This window comes from Macrobrachium rosenbergii, chromosome 11, assembly GCF_040412425.1.
Source record: "Macrobrachium rosenbergii isolate ZJJX-2024 chromosome 11, ASM4041242v1, whole genome shotgun sequence".
NCBI lineage: Eukaryota > Metazoa > Arthropoda > Malacostraca > Decapoda > Palaemonidae > Macrobrachium > Macrobrachium rosenbergii.
Window position 1 is genome coordinate 45,408,979 of NC_089751.1, and position 25,299 is coordinate 45,434,277.

General features: G+C 35.3%; 1 protein-coding gene and 1 long non-coding RNA gene across 3 annotated transcripts in view; one reads left to right on the top strand and one right to left on the bottom strand.

The window, feature by feature from the left end:
• LOC136843396 (uncharacterized) overlaps positions 1 to 15,656 on the top strand; it is a 24,078-nt gene extending 8,422 nt beyond the window's left edge. The window contains exons 1-2 of one of the 2 annotated variants that reach the window (XM_067111751.1): positions 4,359 to 4,491; positions 10,986 to 15,656. In XM_067111751.1, coding sequence (XP_066967852.1) covers positions 11,141 to 14,944 — 3,804 coding nt within the window. In that variant the 5' untranslated portion in view covers positions 4,359 to 4,491; positions 10,986 to 11,140 and the 3' untranslated portion in view covers positions 14,945 to 15,656. Of the gene's footprint in view, positions 1 to 4,358; positions 4,492 to 10,985 lie in introns of those variants that run through there. The other variant, XM_067111752.1, reaches the window with a different exon arrangement.
• The window catches only part of LOC136843398 (uncharacterized), a 106,874-nt gene that overhangs the window by 75,953 nt on the left and 5,622 nt on the right, over positions 1 to 25,299 (bottom strand). The window lies entirely within an intron of this gene.

Genomic DNA, 25,299 nt, shown 5'->3' on the forward strand with positions numbered 1-25,299 from the left:
TTAATTCACCTCCGCAAAACTAAAGGAACAAAACATGTTTAACACTGCCTTATGCACACAATTAGCCTAATCCTATTCACTGGTGGTCAATAAATGAAACACTGTTTTTAAAAAATTTTAAATACAAAAATTTAATTCTAAATTCAAATTTTATAATTAGAATTCACAATCTGAAAAAATTTACTATTACTTGAAATTAACACAAAATTTAATTAATTCTTGAGTTGAATTACAAAGGTTAATTTATCAAGAAAATACATGAATCAAGCAAAATTTAAACTATCACGAATTACTCAAGATTGGAAAAGAAAACTTTAGTAAATGAAAATTAAATCAAATATAAAATGTTGAAATATTAAGAAATACTTAAATTGCTAAGTAAATAAATGTTAAATCACAAATATACAAAATGTGAAAAACTACAAGTAAGTTTGATATCGATGACCACACAAATGTTTTACGTTAATAACTTCTCTCTTTTGAAGAGAGAGAGAGAGAGAGAGAGAGAGAGAGAGAGAGACAGCACGACAGGTCTCTGAAATCCGAATGAGAAAACTTTTGGATTCAGTTAGAAATGAAACAATCAGATGACGTCATTATAAGGCATTTTGGGAATGAGATACAAGAGGAAATTTTAGAAGAGGAAGATGACGTCACTTCCAGAGCAAAACGTTTTGAACTGCAACCTTACAAAACATGACGTAATCGATCGAGACGTGCTTTTACCCTCAAAAAGGCATACGTGACTCAAACAAAAAATCATATGGGACACGATCAGAACAATACGTGATCAGAGCAATGTAATCTTAAACTTGATGCAATTGCTATGTGCTTCAGTGCAACACTTGTTCGTATTTCTCAAAAAGGTGTACATCTTTACCAGAAAATCGTATGGAACAAAGCTTTTAACGAAATCTTAACACGACCAAAACAGACGGAAGCTGGCTAATCACACATGGCATGTTTTTAAAACAAGACGAAGAACCAAAGTTGGTTTCCAAAACTGAGCAACCTATTGCTTCCTTGACCTGTCGACACGTTATCTTAGATGACAATTGAAGCTAAACAAAGCCTTCACAGGACACACACGTTGCTGATATACTGTTACTATTAAAGACGTATTAATTCTGAATTATGCTGTTAAGTTATCTAAATCACTAACTCTTTTGAGATCTGACATTACACTAAATACGATACTTCACCAATTATCATCATTACACAGAACACACGATAACTAGAACAGTAAATATATCAAAATCATGTTAAGATATACATTTTACAAGGCAATATCATGAAAACATATATACACATATACATGTATATAAATACATACATACATATGTATATATACATATATATAATATATTTCTGACTCACGTCGGGATCGAACCCAGATCTTTCAGTTGAAAGGCAAGGGCGCTGCCCACTAGGCCATAGCTCTCCAAGGAATTACCTGGGCAAGCTAACTGCTTGCATACCAGCGAGTTTTCCCCAACTTCCCGACTCAGCAATGACCCAATTGACGGTATTTCATTCGAATTATCCCTTCTGAGTGAAGAAGACAGAAATAATCAACACACAATCACGTGTGGGACAGAAATAATTTCTGACTCTCAGGTTCCAACTTCTTTTAGACTTGTAAAGCCTAGTGGACAGCGCCCTTGCCTTTCAACTGAAAGACCTGGGTTCGATCCAGACGTGAGTCAGAAATTTATTTCTGTCCCACACGTGATTGTGTGTTGATTATTTCTATATAATATATTATATATATATATATATATATATATATATATATATATATATATATATATATATATATATATATATATATTAGGCTATTCGATGTGGACTTTATTAACAATATACATCGTCGTGCCTCAGAAGACCTCTCTCTCTCTCTCTCTCTCTCTCTCTCTCTCTCTCTCTCTCTCCAGTTTTTCGTGCATCGTGTTGTTTCCGGCTTTTAAAAACAGGATTTTAAAAATTTGAAGAGAAATGAAGCAGATAATTCTTTACACAACTAATCTCTGAGTTCAGTTTCAGCAATGTTACATTCGGTTTATGCTGACGTTGGCGGAAAAGATTTCGCTACCCATCTGTCATTAATCTATAGAACTAACAACTGCACCACTCGGTAGAATTCGGATATGCTTTTCATCCCATGTTCCCCGGCTCAGCTAATCACTGCGTACATTAGCTTTCCAGAACAGGAAGGGATAAAATCCCTCGCAATGAATGAACGGCACTAGACACGAGCTTTCAGCGTTACATTCATATCCGGAATTAACGTTCCGGCTCATTAACGTCTGTTCATTACCTCCACCACAGACAGAGGTTACGTTCAAGGTTTGGTTGTGTCTGGCAGTTTGTCTGTCTGTCTGTTTGCATGACCACGCCAAAAGTAATAAAATTATTTTTACTGAATTTATTGAAACATTCCTCAGGTTACTGTTGTTGAAATGTCAAAAGCCATTGCCACAGATTATCAGTAATCGGAATGCTTTACAGCCTCATACATACTGTATATCTGGTAAACTTTGCGTATTGAGAGGCCGTTACTTTATTTCTGTTATGATCAAGTAAAATGGGATTAATCTTTAATAGTAAAAAGTCAAGGACACATATTTTTGTTGCTTAAATATTTTACGGCTGGCTACCTACTTGTAGTGTACCCGAAATGCATCTAGCTTAACGCTTTTACGAATTAATAAAAAGAAAAAATCCACGGAATACCAAAAGCGAAGGATATGGTTAGAAGGACTATAGTATAAGGGAATGGGCAACGAAAATATGGAACATATTTTGGGGAAAGACACAGCTACAAAGGTCTCTGTTAAAGGCAGACAAAAGGGTAATTTCAATAGAAGAATATTAAAAACGTTTGGTAGTCTCCAAGGGTGAATAAAAATAGGAAAACATGAGCAATTGCTGTTGGAAAGAACTGGGCATAAATTAATTTTCTTTGTAACAATTTTTACAAGATTCAGATGCTTCAGAGGTTCTTTGTAGACAATTTTCTGTTTCTGAAATTCTAGCATCAGTAATTATTATCTCCTTTATGTCTACAAATATTATATTTCCTCAGTGATATTCCTCATTGCCAGTCTTCAAATTGTCATTATATTACATCTTCTAAATACCATTTTCCTCGTATAATTCAGAAAATTCATCCAAACAGCCACGAGGTTTACGCTGTACTTCTCAGACAAGGCATAACGGCTACTTCAACCCATGTGCGCTGCTGTAGACTTACCATGGCGACACAGCGGCGTCGGCGCGCCTGTGAGTCAAGTGAATCTTATTTCTTGCTATGAGCTTACTGTTATTAAAAGTGCATTCGAGGGGGATGGAAGAAACAAACAAAAGAGTAGACTGAAATACAGGAATGGATAGTAAATATTACATATTATATGTAGATACTTGACACCATGCACATCCACAAAGAAAACCGCATAGTTTTGCTTCACACACGTTTCTGTTTGGCAAAATCTTTCGTCCATCCACAGTTTAGATCTTGGAGAGAAACAAACAACAAAATGGGATACAAAAATCTGAGTATGTATGAAGGAATTTGTAGGGGAATAATAACCGCAATAAAAAACATTTTGTTATATACGCAAAATGAAAAGGAGAACACGACTGGCTCAGTTTTCCCGAAGTTCGCTTCTTGTACTCGCTCCATATAACGATACAAACCCTTTTAAATAAGAAACGCAATGGAAGAAAATTTCAGTGCTAATCATAACGTATTTTCGCATTCGGTGCATATATATATATATATATATATATATATATATATATATATATATATATATATATATATATATATATATACACACACACACACGCACACATAATATGTGTATATATATACACTGTATATATTCATATATCATGAATAGTAACCAGCAATCCATTTTCGATAAATTTCACCCTAACAGTAAAAAAATAAAAACTGTTGGTGACAGAATGTTTGTGTGTGCCATATCTTTGACCAGTATGTGGTTCAATCACAAATTAAAACATTCAATCTTACGACTGGAATCTTGGCACTGTTAACTTGTGAAAATAACAGAAAGTGAATATACACGAGTCTCCCGTAAAGAAGAATATTAACCAAATGAAAAAAAAAAATTAAATGTGATTCTTTAACATCACTAACGAAAGAACTCAACGACGTTATGACAGTCAATGCATAGCAAAGACTTTAGAGAATACTGGTACGTTCTCTTCTCCTAAAAGATGGGGCAATCGTGTCCGTAAAAAAATGTGGGCGAGTGGCGAGTTCGTTTACATGGTGCAACCTTGAATCGTATATACGTGGATACGTTTATGCTAGACTGAAGTCAAGTAGACGAGGAGGCAGCCGCAAACGTTAAAATACTTCAGTACCATTCCAACCTGCTAGCTAAGAGGACAGCCATTGATCTCCCGGAAGCTCAAAGTATATTTGAATTTGTTTTAGCAGAAATGCTACTCCCGCTCTTCCAGGTATGTTGTACAATATTTTGTGACTGTCATAGAATCATTTGTGATGCATTTCTCTCCAAGATCTAAACTGCAGGTGGATAAAACATTTTGCCAAATAGAAACGTTATGTAACAAAACTGTGCGACCACCGTACATGGTATACAATATTTACATATCAAAATTATCGTAGTTGTATTTTCCTCACTGCACGAGCTATTTTTTTTTTCTTTTTTACAAAATAAACTGTTGACCGTTTCGCCTGAGCTTCTTAAGGTGGTAGATAACTGAAACCAAGCAACTTTAAGCCTTGGAATCGTACGAGAAGTTTTCCCTAATATCCTTAGTAATCACTGGATTTTCCCTAAATTTGGGATGCATAGCTGTTCATGAGGATTTTGTATGAATTTGGGGAATTTTCCTATTGGAAAATATGTATATTATCTGTTCAGATTTATGTTAAGTAACATAACTGTATTTGAAATGGAATGCATTTCAAACAGTTTATTTAAGTAAAGCCTATTCAAGTATTGCCCTTCATATCACTTCTGTAAATTTGCTCCTTGAAAACAAATTGAGAATCATGATTGACGCCTTGCTAAAAGGACAGAATATATATAAATAAACCAACTTTAGAAATGTGATCAGCTTTTAGTTCTGTATCTGGAGTTCCTTACAGGAGTCGGAAATTTCTGAAGAGTTTTGAGAAATTTTAAACCAGCCCCCTTTAGCAACACTCAGTGGCTTGCAAATTAATGATAATTTCTTAAAGTAACTCGATATCAATAGATCTTAAGAGTTGTGCGTTCAGCATTTTTACCGTCTGCTTTTGATTCTCATTTTAGTTTGGACATTGTGCGCCAAATATTTTTTTAGTTATAAAACATACTTTCTGCGTAAATATAATTTCAATACGAATGGGGTTAAAGGCAAGAAATGGAACAATACATGGCGTCTCAATCGTCTCCATTTTTACTGTTACATATTTGATTTGTATTTGTCTCTTTGATGTGTGTATATGTATAAAAATACGATCGTTGTTTTGTTTAAATACCATTTTCTATCTAAAATCTTACCTTAGAAAATTGTGATAAGTACGTGAGGGATTTTTCACTTTATTTCAAAGAACCCATGATATATTCATTTATATATATATACAGTATATATATATATATATATATATATATATATATATATATATATATATATATATATATATATGCACACATATAGACACACATACTGTACATACTTTAAAGGTACTATAAAGATTTTTGCCCCAATAATACTATATGCTGGTTTTGGCGTTTTTATACTTCTCTAAAATAAGAAGGGAGGGGAGATATGTAATAAAATAATTTAAAAAAAAACATAAGATAGGTTTAAGTTACAGGAAGCTTGCTGATTCCAGAAAGTTGGGTAGCTTGGTGTGGCAACACTGGAGACCCGTAACGTTTTGCGGGCACAACCTGCGACAAGTGAGAAGAGAGAGAGAGAGAGAGAGGACACAGAGTGGGAGTTGCCAAACGTAAGATATAGGGATGCAATAATACGTAGGTAGCTGAATGAATAGCGGAGAAGAATTAGATATTAGTCAGATCAGATTTGGCATGAACACCCCCGGGTGAATTCACGTTCCTGTGTGGAAAATGTGTTGAGATGTAATAAAATGCGGTGCATCTCTTGGGGTAGGAGTTTGGGAAGCTCTTGGTTAGTGGTGGACTGTATCTGTATTACAAATAGAGCGTACTGTCCTTAGACTGAACTGGCATTGGGCCAGTTAACTCTACCCATTGCGTTCACTGAATCACATTTTGTCAAATCCACCTTTCCTTCTCTTGAATCATCCTCGCAACAAAAATAAATAAATAAAATATAACAAAATGACTTGCAGACGTCTCTTATTTGTGCTGGTTAACGGTAACTTTACACTGGTTAACATGACTGATGTGCAGCAAATCGTTGACTGTTATGCTACTTTACAGTGGGTCCGGTGAGGCCTGTGGGGTCTTAATTTGTTGATGATTGAGTTCATGCGTTTACTCTTCGTTTTCACCCTGAATGTTTAGTTTGGCTTCTCCATCTTTAGGTTTTACCAGAACTGTGTGGATTTGTGAACTAGAAAGTTTTTTTTTTTTTTTTTTGAGGTGGGGCAGGGAGCAATACAAACTAATCCGTGAATGTCGTTGAAGTACATGTGGAATGAGAGGGTCTGAGTCCATCGTTAGCAACAAATCTTTGTTTAACTTGCGTAAGGAGGATCAGATGAATTTGTCGTATTTATGAATACAAGCGAATCATAATCATAACACTTAAGAATTAACAGTTTATATATTCTACCTAAGTGTTTTATTCTTGATATTGCGTTCCTTTCAACTTCATCCCAATCATCGACTGAAGAGTATTGGGTGCTACTTGGCTTGTTATCTACACCGAGGGGCTAGTACTAAACACGGCTTCCCAAGGAGCTTCCGCCATGTTTAGTAATAGCTATTAAAATATAAAAAGAACTTCTATTATGTTGTAGCGACAAACAGTGTAGATCGCATACCAAAGTAGATTCATGACGCGTAAACAACAAGCCAAAGAAGCACTGAATATTGTTTATTTTAAACAATGGAACGAAAAGAAGCACTGACCGATCTTCTGATAATCAAGAAAATCCTTATTTTAGGCAAAACATCGTGAACACAATTGAACCATAAGCCAAAACAGTCCTCAAGAAAAGTTTCCTTAATGATTTATTTTCACAACAAAAAAAAAAAGAGCGAACGCTCTCAGGTCCGAGGAAATAAAAAAAAAATGGTGGAGGGGCGGGAGCGACAGGTGTGTATAATCAGTCTTAATCACGTTTTTTTAAAGAATAACATCTAATGTACCTTTTTTATATGTTTATATATTAGTAAGATCTTGAGTCAGTTATGTAATCCAAATAGGAGCATATATATATATATATATATATATATATATATATATATATATATATATATAAGATCTATATATATATATATATTAGTAAGATCTCGAGTAAGTCATATAATCCAAAGAGGAGCCAATATGTGTATATATATATATATATATATATATATATATATATATATATATATATATATATATGGATGTACGTATGTGTTCCAGCATAACTTTGAAACGCACTGAGCAATATCAACCAAACTTGGTATACATATAACTTACTATCTAGAAAAGAATACTGTTTTGGTAGGACATCACTAGCACCAAAGGGGTTGGGGGGTGGGAAGGGCTTCCCTGAAATGGGGCTGGTTTTGCCCGTAAACTTAGTATATAACTAAATAAACTCTATAGGTTTATTACACCTCATTTCGGTATACATTATGACTTACTACCTGGAAATGAATACAGTGGGGGTAAGACATCACTGGCACCAAAGGGGGTGGGGGTGGGAAGGGGGTGACATAGTTTTCGAGGTCACTGAGATGAATACACTTCTGATGCCCTTTAAATCCAAGTTCAGCCCTGATAGGAATGGTGGGTGAGAAGGGGTGAAATATAAAATGTCAAAAATGTGGGGCAGCGTAATTAAAGCTACTGTCTTAACATGAAAGGGAGAGAGAGAGAGAGTAGAGGGGGTGTTAGGCAGTAGAAAGAGGGAAAGAGTGCGGGAGAATTGGAGAGAGAGAGTTTATCGGTTGTCATTCAGAGTTTTCCTGGGCAGTGCGGGTTGATCAGCTAGTACATGTATACAGTATATATTATATATTATATATATATATATATATATATATATATATATATATATATATATATATATATATATATATATATATATATATATATATATATATATATATATTTTCACATGAAGGAAGATCTTAGCAAAAACGGTAAGATTAGCTTCAGCGAACTGCGGAGTGACAGTAGTAAACATCTACCGACATTCATTGATTATTTATGCATTAAATAAATGGAATCATTGGAAATTGCCTTCCGGGCTGCTTAAAGGAATGTTCTACAGTATTCCCTGCTGTACGAAGTGCTTCTGGTTCCGTCAGTGTGTCTCATTTACTTTTTTATTGTTCTCTTCTCATATTTTCCTGAATAATTAATATTGACTCACACACAGTCACTTTTCTTCTCCCTCAACCTGAATCAACATTCGATTATTCCACTTATCATCATAGCCTTATTTTCTTATACTCTTAAACTTTTTACACAATAATACAGAATAATAGATATGATCTATCGCTATTGTAGTTTTGTCAGCTTTCCTGTCCTCTCTTTTGATATCTCGGTTACAACTAAAAGCGGTGGAAGCCTAACCAATGATATTACCAGGATATACAAAAGAATGTTAATGCTCTATAAATCTTTCACTTTCCTTTCTTTGTCAAAAAAAAAAATCTCATCTAATTTCGAACTGTACCGTTTTGGACAATACGCAACAAATCTTGCTGGCCACTCAGTCACAGTCTAACCTTTGTTTCCATATTTTCTTAGGAGTCATTTCTGCATCCATTTACAGATGTGAATTAACCCCTTCATCGCAATTATTATTTAGTTTGACCTCTTTTCAGTTGTCAATACTCAAAACTTTTCAAAGCAATCAGGGCCTCAGCACAGACCTGGATGCTCTTTAGACAGCATCTCTCTAGTTACAACTTTTATAGTTAATCAACTTCTGTCCATGCATTTTTCTAAATCATTACCTCCATTTCTCTAATCTTTCTGGGATATTCTTTCTTTATTACTATTCCTCTACGCCATTATCCTCTCGATTGGGTGTCTGGAATTTAAACCGAATTGAACTGAATATAGACTTTAGGCGAGAGGCCAAGCACTGGGACCTATGAGGTCATTCAGCGCTGAAACGGAAATTGACAATAAAAGGTTTGAAAGGTGCAACAGGTGGAAAACCTCGCAGTTGCACCATGAATCAATTGCTAGGAGAGGGTGAAAAGTAAGACGGAAGAAAGAGAATACGAAAGGAGATACAGTTAAAGGAACGAAAGAGGTTACAGCTAGAGGCCGAAGGGACGCTGCAAAGAACCTTAAGTAATCCCTACAGTGCACCGCATGAGGTGCACTGATGGCGCTAACCCCCTACGGGATGGAATTTAAATCAACTCTTTTTACTCTCCTAACATCTCATTTCACTATGTTACTGTCTGCGTTTGTGCCACCTCACTAAGCACCTACACCCCCAAACTCTACCATCTCAAGGACACTAACTTTTAACCTTTTTGACTGCTCTAACCCCTACCAATTCTGTATCTTTAACCAGAGTCCATTTTTTCAATTACCTTCTATATACTTTTCACTCTTACTTCTTATCAAACTCATTTCATATAATATTTTAAACACCTTTTCTTCTCACTTTCCTCTCGATAGAGAACTGCTTTTGATTTCCATGTTTGCATCAACCAAAGGATAATCAAGCACACCTCCTGTCCATGATCTCCTTACTATTACATTGGTTAAATTACTTTTTAATCTACCGTTCACTAACGCTAACTCCTGCATGGGACACTGCCTCGAGAACATTCATGGACGTTCTTTTGAAATATGTATATTCAAAAGTCAAGCTCCTTTCAGAAAAAAACATTTAGAAAAATCTCCAATGTTATTCATAGCCAACTGAGCAACCTCTTTTACGATTTGATTTTCTACCCACGTAAACCTCTTGAGCAAAGATTTAGGCTCTTTTAGATATCTCTCTTTATTTTTTTTTAACAGCTTTTTCCATACCTTCCCCCCAATCAGCAATTATGGCCAATTTCTCTTATTTTTGTCTGCACATTTTGATTATTGTTAATTTACTTGTCTTTGGCTTGTAAAGGTATTGGCTACATGATGGATTTTGTCGCCATAAAAGATATTATAATTATTTGTTTGTTATACTAAGTAAATTATGTTCTGTTATTGCATTTAATTGATATAAGAATTCTTATTATCCCGTAAGTATTTCCTGTATTTTAATTATTTTATTCTTTATATTGTGTATTCTGAGTGTGAAAGGATTAATTCATTTGTACATGTGTAGTAAGATAAAGCTAAAAAAAAAAAAAGAGCAGAGACAATTTATAAATCTTACTGGTGAGCCATTTTGCAAGATATTTTTTATCACCTCTCCTCTTTTTATGAAAAAACATATACTATTTATATTACAGACATACTGATATGACAAACAAGTGTAGCAAAATTTGTCTGATTGAAAGTCTGAGTTTTTTTTTTACTCAATTTTGTAACACGAATAATCAGATTTCTTCATACTCATATTTTTTCTCATTTAGTGTGGAGACACTCTTGTAAGACTCGTTTAATTGATATATATACACAGATACGTGTATGTATATATATACATATACATGTATATATATATATATATATATATATATATATATATATATATATATATATATATATATATATATATATATATATATATATATATATAGACTGTTAAAAGTTATGTTTGAGGTACATGATTTATCTGGAGTTTATCTTTACTACATTATTAAGTCATCTTTTCTGTCTTTCAGAGACGAGGAAATAACTACTTAAATCAAAGATGGAATAAAATCATTTAATTAGTGGTGTGAATTTTGAGTTACTGGAGAATTTAACTCACCAGTCAGTGCTGTTGATGGAGACTTGCCTACGCACCACAGTATCTTAGAAGCAATTAATTTTCAAGATGGTGAATGAACTTAGTGAACAAGCCTTTTCCATTCCAGCACTTGGGAGGCTTTTTCACCTAGGTATGCTATATGACTGTAGATCTGAAAAAGTTATACCAGGTATCACATTGTGGGACCAAAGGACTTTAGATGGAAAAACGGTACACAAATGTGAGTCCGCTGACTATGAAATCATCGCTTCTGATACCATTGATGACAAGTCTTCTGCACTAGATGTCAACGTTGAATTAAAACTTAGTTTTCTTGGAGGTCTATTGCAAGTTTCTGGATCTGGAAAATACCTCGACAATAGAAAATCCTCAAATCATGTGGAAAGGGTAACATTAAAATATAAATGCACCACTAAAAGTGAAATATTGACAATGGAACATTTGGGGAAAGGAAAGATTGAGCACCCTGAAGTTTTTGATCATGGTACTGCCACACATGTTGTAACAGGGATTACATATGGAGGTTGTGCTTTCTTTGTCTTTGACAGGGAATTGTCTACAAATTCGTCTGATCGGGGAGTCAGTGGAAATCTTCATGCCGTGATCAAGTCCATTCCATTAATACAGATTGATGGGAAAGGGGAGTTAGATCTAAGTGAAAATGAAAAAAAGGAAGCCAATAATTTCAGCTGCAGGTACTTTGGAGATTTCTTACCTCGGGAAAATCCATCATCATTTGAAGAATCTGTTCGTTTCTACAAACAACTGCCAACTATCATTGGAGAAAATGGAGAAAATGCTGTTCCGATAACTGTACATTTATATCCTCTTACCAAATTGGATAGCAAGGCATGTAAGCTTGTCAGAGAAATCAGTGCATGTCTTGTCAAGGAAACAGAAAATTGTTTGGAGGATCTTTATGAATTTGATGTGAAATGCAATGATCTTCTTAAGTCACAAACAGTTGATCATTTTCGTGGAATTCAAGTAGAAATTCAAAAATTTAAATCATTGTTGGCTATTTATAAATATGGATTCCAGAAAGAGGTAGCACAAGTTCTTCCAGGTATCAGAGGTGGAAGCAAGGAGGAAAGTGAGCTGGCGCTTATCTTAAAGAAAAGGGAAGCCTCTCCATTTAGTAATGAAGCTCTTAGCAGTTGGATGGAAACAAAAGAAAGTCAGGTAAAAATTCTTTTGGAGTACATATCCTCTCTTGGCCAGATTAGGTTTGCTTCAAAGCCAGGGGATTTACAGTCCATGGTTCTGAGTCCTAAACATTCACAAGTTCTGTGTTTTTCAATTTTGATGCCTAAGTCAAATTCATATTTGATCAATATGTCAAAATACAACAAGGGGGAGCATCTTGCTAGTAATGGAGATTTACTTGAAGAAAAAGCTAAAATCCCTCTGACTATAGTAGAAAATGAAAGTACTATGATGCAAAAAGCAAGACATTTTGGAGATTTCTTTAATGTGAATAAAGATAATGCCGATGTTGGTTACATTGTTGCAGAGGAATCTCATGATACAAATGAATTCCAGGCTAAGATAAGGTATTATGATAATGGCAGTCTCTCCCAGGAAGACTTTGATATTCCTTCAGCTCCAAACAGTGTAAGTGCAGACAGTAATGAAACTACCCATGACAGTATTATGGTGCAGTGGGAAAAACCACATCATGGTGCATTAAACATTAATCAGTACAAGGTTTTCTGTGAAGACACTACTGAAAATAAACCACAAGTTATTCAATATGCAGATTCTAATGCCACAAGTTATCGTATTGTGGGTCTCAAACCTGGTTGCGAGTATCATGTTAGTGTCCAAAGTGTTTGCAAACTTGGAGTTAGCCTTAAGAGTAACGTTAATGGGACTGTTAAAACAAGGCCAACTAGTCCACCTGGGAAGCCCGAGGCCTGGAAGATATCTTCTTCGGAAATAGGGATTAAATGGTCAAACCCACTTCACATTGGTTCTCAGTGTACAGGAATCAAGTATGTAATCAAACAACAACAACAAGAATCTGACTGGCAAGATGTAAGTTCTCTTCCTTTTGGAAATCTATCAGTCAAGATGAACGTAAATCCCAATATCACCTACAGATTCAAAGTTTATTGTGAGTGTGAACACTGTGGCAAGAGTCTTGATAGTGAATCAAGTAATGATTTGACGATACAAATCAAGCCGGAGGAGGTCTTGAAAGCTGAATTATGTAGACAGTCAAAGAAGATACAGGATGAAAATATCACAACATATCAACCAAATCTAAAACTGGTTTTAAATAATGAAATACATAAATTTCAAAAATATGAATTTGGAAAAGAAAAAGATGGGATGCCAGAGAAAGTTATTATGCTTGTTGGTTCCACTGGATCAGGTAAAACTACCTTAATCAATGGATTGATTAACTATATATTTGCTGTTGATTGGAATGATAACTTCCGTTTTAAACTGATTACAGAGCCGGGAAGCCACAACCAAGCAAAAAGCCAGACAGTCCACATATCATCCTACACAATACACCATCAAGAAGGTTTTAAAGTACCTTACACTCTAACAATCATTGATACTCCAGGCTTTGGTGATGTTGAAGGCATAGACAGAGATAAGGAAATTACAGAACAAATACGCACATTTTTCACAACAGGAGGTATAAGAGGGATTGACAAACTTGATGCAGTTGGTTTCGTTGTTCAGTCTTGTCTTCCAAGACTTACTCCAACACAGATCTACATTTTTGATCAAATATTGTCTCTGTTTGGAAAGGATATTGCAGACAATATATTCTTGCTACTTACCTTTGCTGACGGTAAAAGACCCCAAGTCCTGAGTGGCATTGAAGAAGCAGAAATGCCATACAAAAAATTCTTCAAGTTCAATAATTCTGCTCTGTATGCAAGGAACAAAGAACTAGAGTGTCAAGAACAAGACAGTGGTGATGATGAAGACAACGCCTTTGATATCATGTACTGGAATATGGGAGAAAAGAGTTTCAAGATATTTTTGAGAGATATGAGCATGACAGAAAGTAAGAGTCTCACTCTAACTAAAGAGGTTCTTAATGAACGTCATCAGCTAGAAGTTTCAATTGCTGGCATCCGGGTAGACATCCAGATTGGACTGAATAAATTAGAACAACTGAGGAAGGAAGTGGATGTTCTCACAATACATCAGGCTGATATCGATAAGAGCAAGAACTTTGTATATACAGTTACTGAAGAAACCTTTGTGAAAGAGTCAATTCCAGCAGGACAGCATGTAACAATCTGTCTAAACTGCAACCGCACTTGTCACGAAATCTGTGAAATACCGGAGGACGATAGGAAACAGTATTGTTCGGCTATGTCAAATGGATATTGCCGCATTTGCCCTGCCAATTGTTTTTGGAACATTCATAAAAATATCCCTTACAAGTTCGTTTGTAAGCAGGTTCAAGTACAAAAAACTGCTGAGGATCTAAGGAGGCGGTATCAAGAAGCAGAAAAAAAGAAACTGTCCGCTGTAAATCTTGTAAAAAAGGTAAATGAGGAATTTGAGGCAGTTCAACTAAAAGTCTTGGGAATGACCGAAACTGTGAGAAAAAGTCTGCTGAGGCTGAAGGAAATCGCACTGAAACCAAATCCTCTCTCCACTGTGGAGTACATAGATATCCTGATTGAGTCGGAGAGATCTCAAGCACGACCGGGATGGCAGGCTCGGGCCAAACAACTTCAGAGTGTCAGGAAACAGGCGGAGTACATAAAGGAAATCGCAGATCAGGGATTTGACCCTTTCATAGCCGTCAAGAAAAAGATAGAAGAAGAAAAGAAGGAAAACAGGAAGGGAGTTTGGTCTCAAGTCCAGCGCTATCTTATGCATGATTTTAGGTAGAATAACGATCTACCGCTGAGACCTACGATGTCTCAGGTTTTCACCAGTTGGAGGTAAGATTACAAAACAAGTCCTCTCCCAAGTGTATCGTGTTCATGACCATTCCAAAATGCTGATGTATTCAAGAACAATTCACAGAATTAATTAATTGGGAATTCCCGCCCCCCACATATTAGATAGATGTAATTAAGAGATCTCTTGCAAACATTTACATAAAAGTTATGTGATAAAGAACTTGAAACACGATTAAAATACAAATATGAATTCTAACAGGTAGTATAACCAGTATATTATTTCAACTGAAGAATAAATGTTATCACACTAATGAACGGAAGCATAGAGAAAAATTAACAATCATTAAAGATATTACGAAATGTAACACTGTTGAGTCTTACAGAGAGAGTTCGTTTAGGATTGATTAACAGCCCAGGAATGTATGAACTGGACGAGCTGTTAGGCAAGTAGCTCTATACTAGCTATAAAGCGGTGCTGTATTTAGATAATGCTTTGGCAAAAGCGACTTCGTAGTACCTGTGTATACTTTAATATTTGTATCAGTTAATCCTGAGGAGACAGGCTATGACAACTTGAAATTCAAATTTAAATCACTGTCAGATATTTCATAATTGTGATTATTTGTATTTGTGAACTACGCTATTATAATCGTGTTAGATGTTATCTTACCCTAGACGAATAAAGTTTTAGAATTTTTTTTATTATTTATCAAATATTTTCCAATAAAATAACTGTGGTAACAGGATGTTTGAGTTCCCAAAGCGAAATTGTGTCCTTCATGGATTATTTGATCCATATACTACAGAGATAGACAATTTAGTGGAACTTGCAAGAAGTTGCGTCATTGTAAAGGAAGTTTAGATACTGTGGCCTATGGTTTTTTCCAAAAAAATTATTGTCAGACACGACATTTTAATTACTAACCTTACTGAATGAACATGACTTGAGAATTGAAAGATAATTAAGGAATTGTAAACAGATTGAAAGATAATTAAGGAATTGTAAACAGAGTCAATTGTTCTTTTTCCTGGTAAGCATGTCGTGCCTAAGATAAAAGCTATTATTGTCCAAGAGGACCCTATTATATCGGTAGATTATGGTTGTGTGAGGGTGTGTTTAGTCGAAAGTAAGGAATGGCTATCATACCTTGAGAAGTCTTATACTTGTAATAAAAGAAATTTTACATAAAAGGGAAAAACTTTTCACATTTAGATAAAGATCTGGAGGGTATAAACTGATCTTAGATGCGAGTGACGTTCTCCCATTTACTTAGTAGAAATGAAGACAAAGGAGAATAAATATTGGGCCAAAAGAGTAAAAGGTCTCAGAGAAATAAAACACCCTACAAGAAACTTCAACAATAGAATAAAAATACTTGAAAAAGAGATGTTGGATCCGTTTGGAAAGTGGTAGAAGATGAAAGTTGAAAGAACTAAAAGAGAAAATGGGAAATTTAAAGAACGCTGAGATGCGTGGTATTAAACACTTTTTCTTAGTAAATGACTGGCGTTGGAGCTGCGACGGTTTCCAAAAATGATGCACTACCTTTTCAAAAAAAACATGTAGGTTACTTCAAAACTTTGTGAGTCACACTAATGATTAATCTGACGATATAGGGAAACCATTGCTCCACTGTAAACAGCCAAAATATGAGCGTGTGCTGTTTGAAAGAGATAAATAAAGGACAGAACTTCTTTCTTATATTTGACCTTGCAGACAAATGTCTCGGATAGAAATAAACTTGATAATATAAATGAAGACACTCCACATAAGTAATCAATAAAAAAACTGAAAGGAAGCAGGTAGACTTAGTGGAACTGATTTGCCATCCAAGACAAAGAAGCCCACAAGGACTGCCACAGCAAGTAAGGGAGAGCAATAATGATGGATTTGAAATCAAATAGCATGAAAATCAAGCAGATTAAGAACCACTGTGAAAGACATTGGCATTTTTTCGGACAGGCTAGTCTACCAATTAACTTTTGCTCTCAAACTAGCCTGTTAAAAAAAAACATAGTAGCATGTTGGAAGAAGAGGCGAGCGTGCTATAGAATGCACCATCAAGCGAAGTAACTAGAACCTATAAGCCTAAGGCTGTTTAAATACATGGCATAGAGCCCAATAAACTGCTCACAATTTGACTGAGACGAAAAAATACAGAAAGATGTAGAATATTATGAAGACGAGAAAAAAATATGCAGGGAAGGCAACAGAGTAAGTCGAAAGTTGTGACACGACAAGGAAGAATCGGATGAAGCAGAAAGAAAGGACGATGAAAGCTACGATAGCGAAGTGAAGGAAACCTTGAAGAGGAAAATGTCGGATAAAATCTATGATGGCTAAACAAGAGAGAAATCTTGATAGAAAATCGCATGAAGAAAATAAGAGAAGTTGACAGCGATGACAAGCGAGAAGAACAGAATTTGGTGATAAGTCGGTTTCTTATTTCTTTACTGAAAAATGTGCGACCTCCCCGTGGTGTTCTGAGTAACAATGAGAGCACCAACACAATTTTAGCAATTTTTAAAGCAATCCAGTAAAGGAGACTTATTCTTAATCGCTTAAAAACTTAAGGCCACTTGCACAGAAGAAGGTTCACAATAAAACTGGCGCAAAAGGAAAGTAAAAAATCAGAAAACGCAAACTAGTAAATGAGGTTGTTAGACGTATCATTAATCTAACGGTTAGATTAACCAGAAGTTCACGGACCCAGTTAAATCTCTTGTGTCTTTTGGAAGACTCGGAATCCAATCAAGATTTTTTTGCTGAAACTGGGTTCTTTAGTGCAAAAAGGAAATGAGTTATTTATGGAGGCAATTATAGCATTGGTAAATCCCACTAATCGGAGAAATCCCATTATTCATTGGTGGCAATAAGAAACATTTCAAATCAAAAACACTAAATTTCTATTTACCTAAAAATCGCTAGAAATTTAATGCACTAAATTTCTAGGTATGAACAGTCTGAAAATAAACTGAATCAATCCTATATATGATTATAATGTATTCATTCATTACAACAAAACAAGTGATTATCGAACCCTGCAGTTAACATTTGAAAACGTAATCTCTCTCTCTCTCTCTCTCTCTCTCTCTCTCTCTCTCTCTCTCTCTCTCTCTCTCTCTCACACACACACACACACACACACACACACTTGAACTTAACATTTGCTAGCAATTGAGTATACATCTTCTTAGTAACAAATTACACATTAATAAAGTTATGTTGACTTTGGTTCTAAATTCAATTGAAACCTTCTTAGATAACTGGATTCCGGAGCCACTTACGATACTCTATCGCCAACTGTTAATACTTTTCTTTGTCAAATACTCATATATTTGTGTTATGGGTTCTTGATATATAATAAACACAACTTGGGTCTTACTCCCTTGACACTGAAATGGTAAACAAAAACATGTTTGCAAAACTTTCAGTGTTATTGGATGGCATAAATGAAAACAAAAATTCAAAGAATAAATCTATTTACAATAAAATAAACAATAAACTGCTGGAAATTCATTTATATACGCGTGTGCAGCATAATCTGCACTTGGTTGACTAGTCTTCCATCACAATATACAAAATATGGCTGATGACCTCCAGTGTTCGTGTGTTCGTAGAAAATGGAAGATGATTATTTACAAATGTCGACGTGACGGAGACAATAATCACTTCTAATGTTCTTGGACGAGGAGGGATGACTGTACAAATTTGCCGTGATATTGGCAATGATCGCTTCCAGTACCTTTTGATGATAAAGGGTGGCTATTCCAGACGTTGGCATGGTAACGGAAATAATCGCGCTTAGCGCTCGGTACCGACTGAAAGTGATCTTTTTCCGTATTTTGGGGGTTATAACACCAACAGTCACTTCCAGTGTTGTGTCAGATGGATGATGTTTCTGTAGCCTTAATCGCTTCCTGTGTTTGTGATCAGTGAAGGAATGGAATATAAGATTTAGGCCCAAAGCCAAGCGCTGGGATCTATGTGATCATTCAGCGCTGTAAGGGAAACTAAGGGTACTAAGGTTTTAAAGGTGTAACAGGAGGAAAACATCGCAGATGCACTGAGAAACAATTACTAGCAGAGGGTGGAAAGTAAGATGGAAGAAAGAGAATATGATCGGAAGTACAGTTAAGGTAATGGAAGGAGTTGCAGCTAGGGGCGGAAGGATGCTGCAGAGAGCATTACGTAATGACTACAATGAACTACGTGAGGTACACTGTGAGGGGCACTGACGCCACTGTCTTCCTATGAGGATGATTTTATACAAATGTGGACATGATGGCGGCAATAATCACTTCCTGCTTTCGTGGGCAATGCTGGATAATTATTTCCAAATGTAAGAGTTATAACACCAAAATCACTTCCAGCATTCTTGGCTAATGTCGTATAATTTTGTACAAATGTGGAATTAGTGACTAATAATCATCTCTATCATTCATGGGTGATGATGAATGGCCGCATATGAAAGCTGGTGTGATGACAACAATAATCACTTCCTGAACTTGTGGCTGATGAATGTGATTATTTCCAAATGTGGCAAAACTGATGACAATGAGGACTGTTTACTAGTATTGGTGAGGTGACAGCAATAATCACTTTCATTGTTTGTAGCCAATGAAGATCTTGATAACAGTAAAAATCACTTCTTGCATTGTGGCAGATGAAAGATAAATATTTCCAATTTTGGGAGTGATAATGGCTTTAATCGCTTCAAACTTTTACGGCCAAAAACTCATCCCATGAACATTCGTATATAATACATACGTTAGTGAGAAAGAGGAAGAATTCGTGCAGGTGTTTGGTTCGGTGAAGACTGCGAGGAAGTCTCTTTCCCGCAGGATCAAATATCTCTTCAGAAAATCCTTCTGCAGAAATCGGAGACTAGACGGAAAGTTTGGCCAATCGTCCCGAATACCTTCCTTAAAAGTTGCTCTGGAAGCGCTCGCATTTCCCAAAAGCGATATTTCAGAAAAATCCAAAACACATTGTTATGCATACCTCGTCTTATCTCAAAACAGAAACCACAGATTTGCAGTGTTTCCTTAGAGATATGAAAAATAACTCCTACTGCAATATTTGGTTTCTGTAGCAATTCATCAAATATTAATAAAAAAAAAAAATTTTTGTGCTTGCGGCATGTGTTCAATCTTTTGTCAGTTGGATTGTTTTCTGCGTCATTTTTCTTCGATTAACATTTTTCCATTCTTAATGACCACTTTTTCATTCTTCGTTATCACTTTTTCATTCTAGATTACCACTTTTTCACACTTTGCTACCACTTTTTCATTCTACATTAACATTTTTTCATTCTACATTACCACTTTTTCATTCTTCGTTACCACTTTTTCATCTTACATCACACTTCTTCATTCTTTATTACCACTTTTTCATGCTTCGTTGCAAATTCTTCATTCTACATTATCACTTTTTCAATCTTCATTACCACTTTTTTCATCCTTAATGACCACTTTTTCATTCTTCATTACAACTTTTTTCATTCTTAACGACCATTATTTCATTCTTAGTGACCATTTTTTTATTCTTCATTACCAATTTTTCATTCTACATTACCACTTTTTCATTCTTCAATTACCACTTTCTCATTCTACATTACCACTTCTTCATTCTTCGTTACCACTTTTCATGCTTCATTACCACTTTTTCATTCTACATTACCACTTTTCCATTCTTTTTTACCACTATTTTTCATTCTTAATGACCACTTTTTCATTCTTCATCATCACTTTTTCATTCTACATCACAACTTTTTCACACTTCGTTACCACTTTTTCATTCTACATTACCACTTTATCATTCTTCGTTACCACTTTTTCATTCTTTGTTACCACTTTTTTCATTCTATGTTACCACTTTTTCATTCTTTGTTACCACTTTTTCATGCTTCATTACCACTTTTTCATTCTACATTACGACTTTTCCATTCTTAATTACCACTTTTTTCATTCTTCATTACCACTTTTTCATTTTTCATTATCACTTTTCATTCTACATTACCACTTTTTCACACTTCGTTACCACTTTTTCATTCTACATTACCACCTTTTCATTCTTCATTACCACTTTTTCATTCTACATTACCACTTTTTCATTCTTTGTTACCACTTTTTCCATTCTACATTACCAATTTTTCATTCTTCGTTACCACTTTTCATTCTACATTACCACTTTTTCGTTCTTAATGACTACTACTACTTTTTCATTTTTATGACCAATTTTTCATTCTACATTACCACGTTTTCATTCTTCATTACCATTTTTTCATTTTACATTACCACTTTTTCATTCTTCATTACCACTCTTCATTCTGCATCTAAACTTTTTCTTTCTTCCTTACCACTTTTTCCTTTTTCATTACCACTTTTCATTCTTAATGACCACTTTTTCATCATTGCAACTTTTTCAATCTCCATTACCACTTTTCCCACTTAATGACCACTTTTTCATTCTTCACTACCAGTTTTTAATTCTACATTACCGCTTTTCATTCTTTATTACCAATTTTTCATTCTACATTAACACTTTTTCATTCTTCATTACCAATTCTTTATTCCACATTACCACTTTTTCATTCTGCGTTACCATTTTTCAATCTTAATGACCACTTTTTCATTCTGGCGTAAGGTATTGCCTTGTTGAATGTTTCGTCTATAAACGTATTTCAATCACTTTATTTTCCTCCACCTTTTCTTCGTCCTCACGAAAAACTCTAACTCTAATTATAAAGGGAGATTATTCCATTTAGTAAATCAAGAGGCATTTTGCCCAAAGTGGAACTAAAATGGTCTTTTATAACTTCCCTTTAAATGCTTCAAAAAACATCTATCCCATAACTCCAGGAACATTGTTATCATTAAGTTGGATGGAAAGTTAAACAACACTGGCGTTGAAATTCCATTACAGCGATGAATTACAGAACAAGTTCGCTAATAATATTAAGTGCATTGTTAAGTTTACCGTCTTCAGTGGAGATGATACACGAGTTAGTTAAATCATGTTCCATCATTTCTAGGTTCCTACTGAAAACTGCTGCATTAAAATACTGAACTTTCGATATTTATTTAGGAAGCAATAAATAAATGAGGAATACGCATGATATATATATATATATATATATATATATATATATATATATATATATATATATATTTCTTTTTTATATATATGTGTGTGTTCTCATTGCGTTAGTTTTGATTCATGATAAATATGCATTTTAATCAAATTCAACACCATTAAACTTTTGAACAATTCTGCCTGTTAAAAGCTGACTGTTTAAAAGAGACTACGATAATTACTACTAATGAAGGCATAATTTACCAACTGCTTTAATTTAAGCAATGTACTTTATCAAACTATTACATAATACAGCTGTTTTCCTAGCTAATTATTAACACTAATGTACGGGACTTAACCATCTTTCGTTTACCATCGTTTTTTAGTCAATAGTTCCTACAGAACTAAATATACTGAAGAAAATATGACTCGCATTCAAACTGATTAACAAAATACTTAGTAGTTTCAATCCTGATACTGACACGTATAAGTATTCATGAAGATTTTCTCTTCGCTCGGAATCATATAAAAAGTAAAATAAATATTAGGAAGAAAAGAAGAATCAGTTTTCTTTCCGAAGAACAAAGTCTTCAGGAAGGTTACTTGGCCTTTGAATAAAATGGAGGTCTTGGGCATTGGATCAGCAGATTAATATTCGTTTCAAGCCAAAAAATTAAAGGAAATTTTTTTCCTGAAAATCCAATATCTACTTTGCTTGGGTGAAGACGGAAGAGAGAGAAACACAAACAAAAAATCTTCGTTGTAAATCTCTCTCTCTCTCTCTCTCTCTCTCTCTCTCTCTCTCTCTCTCTCTCTCTCTCTCTCTCTCTCTCTGGTAATTAATTCAATCAAGCAATAGGCTACATGAAAGGACTCCACGCATGTCATAACTGACTCAGTGAAATCTGTTATTAAAGTTCTGCATTTGATTTGATGAGCGCACGCTGTAACTGGTTTCCAGTATAGTCACTAATTCTGCCAAATAAGCATTTGGCACTCGTTAGTGGTCACCCACTCACGTATGGACCAGACCTAATATTGTGTAAGTAAAGAGGATGAAGGTAAAATCATTTTCACAAAATCTATGGGTTTTTTTTAAGGTCAGTGTATTCACCTGAGTTTTGTCTCTTGTCGTTCCAAGCCATCCCATTTTTTCATTTGTTATTTTAATTACTCTTGTCTTTTTATGTGTCTTCCATGACATTCTCAATCATTCCTTCCCTTCCAGGTAACTTCCTCTCTTCCAACATCAATCATCCGCGAACATTTTTCGCACTTCCCGTTAATTCTGTCTTTGATTATCGTTTTATGAATATCTGTCTTTATCTGAAGGAAATCGTATCCTTCCTTTTCCTCCTACACTTCTTGCTGTTTATTCACTCTCTCATACTCCCTTCCGCCCTTTCTTTTCTTAAGGGGTAAACAAACGTGTTGCTGAAGGACAGTAAATATGAAGAAGAAAGGATCCCGCTTCCACTTACAACATGAGGTACCCAGGTCAATACTCTGGAAGAAGACGGAGAAGAAAGGCCAAGTCTAAGAAATACTGGCCGGAACATCATCGGTATGTTAAAGGGAAGCTCTTACTAACTCGTTTCATCTTTACTTTTTTTTTTCTTTCTTTGAGAAGGAGATTTATGTAAACTAACAGTTCGTTCCAACTAACCGTCTCCAACTCTCTCTCTCTCTCTCTCTCTCTCTCTCTCTCTCTCTCTCTCTCTCTCTCTCTCTCTCTCTCTCTCTCTCTCTCTCTCTCTACTGGAGCTGATCTGAAAATCATTAGAAATTTTACATCATGTTCTCGGATGACGTCGAGTTTGGTGCCTCAGAATATGAATGAGTCCTGAGTTATCCTATCAAATTTTTTAATTGTGTGCGAAGTGAATTCTCCTGTTTATTCGTTTTCGCCCAATATCATGTTTACTGTGAAAATCAACCATTTTCCAAGTTGGTGAGTTCACCGTTTGCATGCATTGTACTTCCGCCCCGATTATAGAATATTTCTAAATATGCCAACAAATATTTGTTTAGTCCCGATTTACAATAAGCTCAACGAAACTCATTTCAATTATAGGACTCTTTGCTTAAGCAGGTACTGGTACAGACTTCACGTTAATAAGCAGGTTTCATTAATTATTGAATACTTCGGTAGAATACTTGACTCCATTAAAAAGATTCTAAACAGCCTATAGAGTTGGAAGGCAAAAGCCTCAGATGGGTTTGCTCATTATCTTAAAAGCTCTCGAAATTCGGCATATTCTATATTCTTTGTTTTTCACATACCAGTTTTCCGGACGCGCAGAAATTATACCATACTATGGGGCCCCTGCACATGACAATTACAATCCATTCTCCATCCTTTCCAGCGCCCTCCAAGCACCTTGAACCATGACACTTGCCATCTGACTGCCAATCAAGAAACGATGCCCTGTTGAATCCAATTACACCAGTCACATCATCGACAATGGGTATGAGCCCAGGCCTCTTTAACTAAAATTATTCTAATATTGCCTTTAACTTGGGTCTTATTTGTAAACTGTACCTTATGTACATGATCTCATCTACACATTTTGAGCGACCAACAACAGAAAATTTCAGCTGATATTCATTCAGGGAGCATAAAACTGATCTGGTGGCATGATAATCGGTCTTGAAAAAAGGGTACTTTAGTTTCTAGGATGCAACGTGTATTTCACTTATTTACTCCTTCATTATGTGAATGCAGTTGCCGGTAGCCAAGCAAAACTGGGACCTTTTGATTTGCCAATTTTACATCGTTCTTCTGCTTCATGATTCGCTTTGCACAAATAGCGCTGTCCTTATGATTCTGAATATTTGACAGTACTTGGTGATCCACGAACCCAAGCCCCCGAAAAGAAAAATACACCATTCACTCGGGTACTCAACTGACATTATTGTTCTTCACGTTTCCCATAACTACAAGAATGAAGATATCAATGCCACATCCCGCAAATCTTGTGTGCTACCATTACTGTGGTACTGCTCTCCTGTTTAGATGTCAGTAGCTTCTAGAAATCTTTATCTCTTAGACAAAAAATTTTGTTTATTGAAGTTGTGATCTCCTTATCCAGGTAATTACAATTTGAAATTAGACCATATATGACTGATGTCCTATTTGGCCTTATCCTAAAACCTTTATCTAAATAGGGTGCCACATTGCCACAATGACCAGTTCTAGAAGGCTTTCATTTCCTTAACCGCGGAACAGTCCTGTAGGTGGTCTTTTGGAAGCTTGTGCTCAT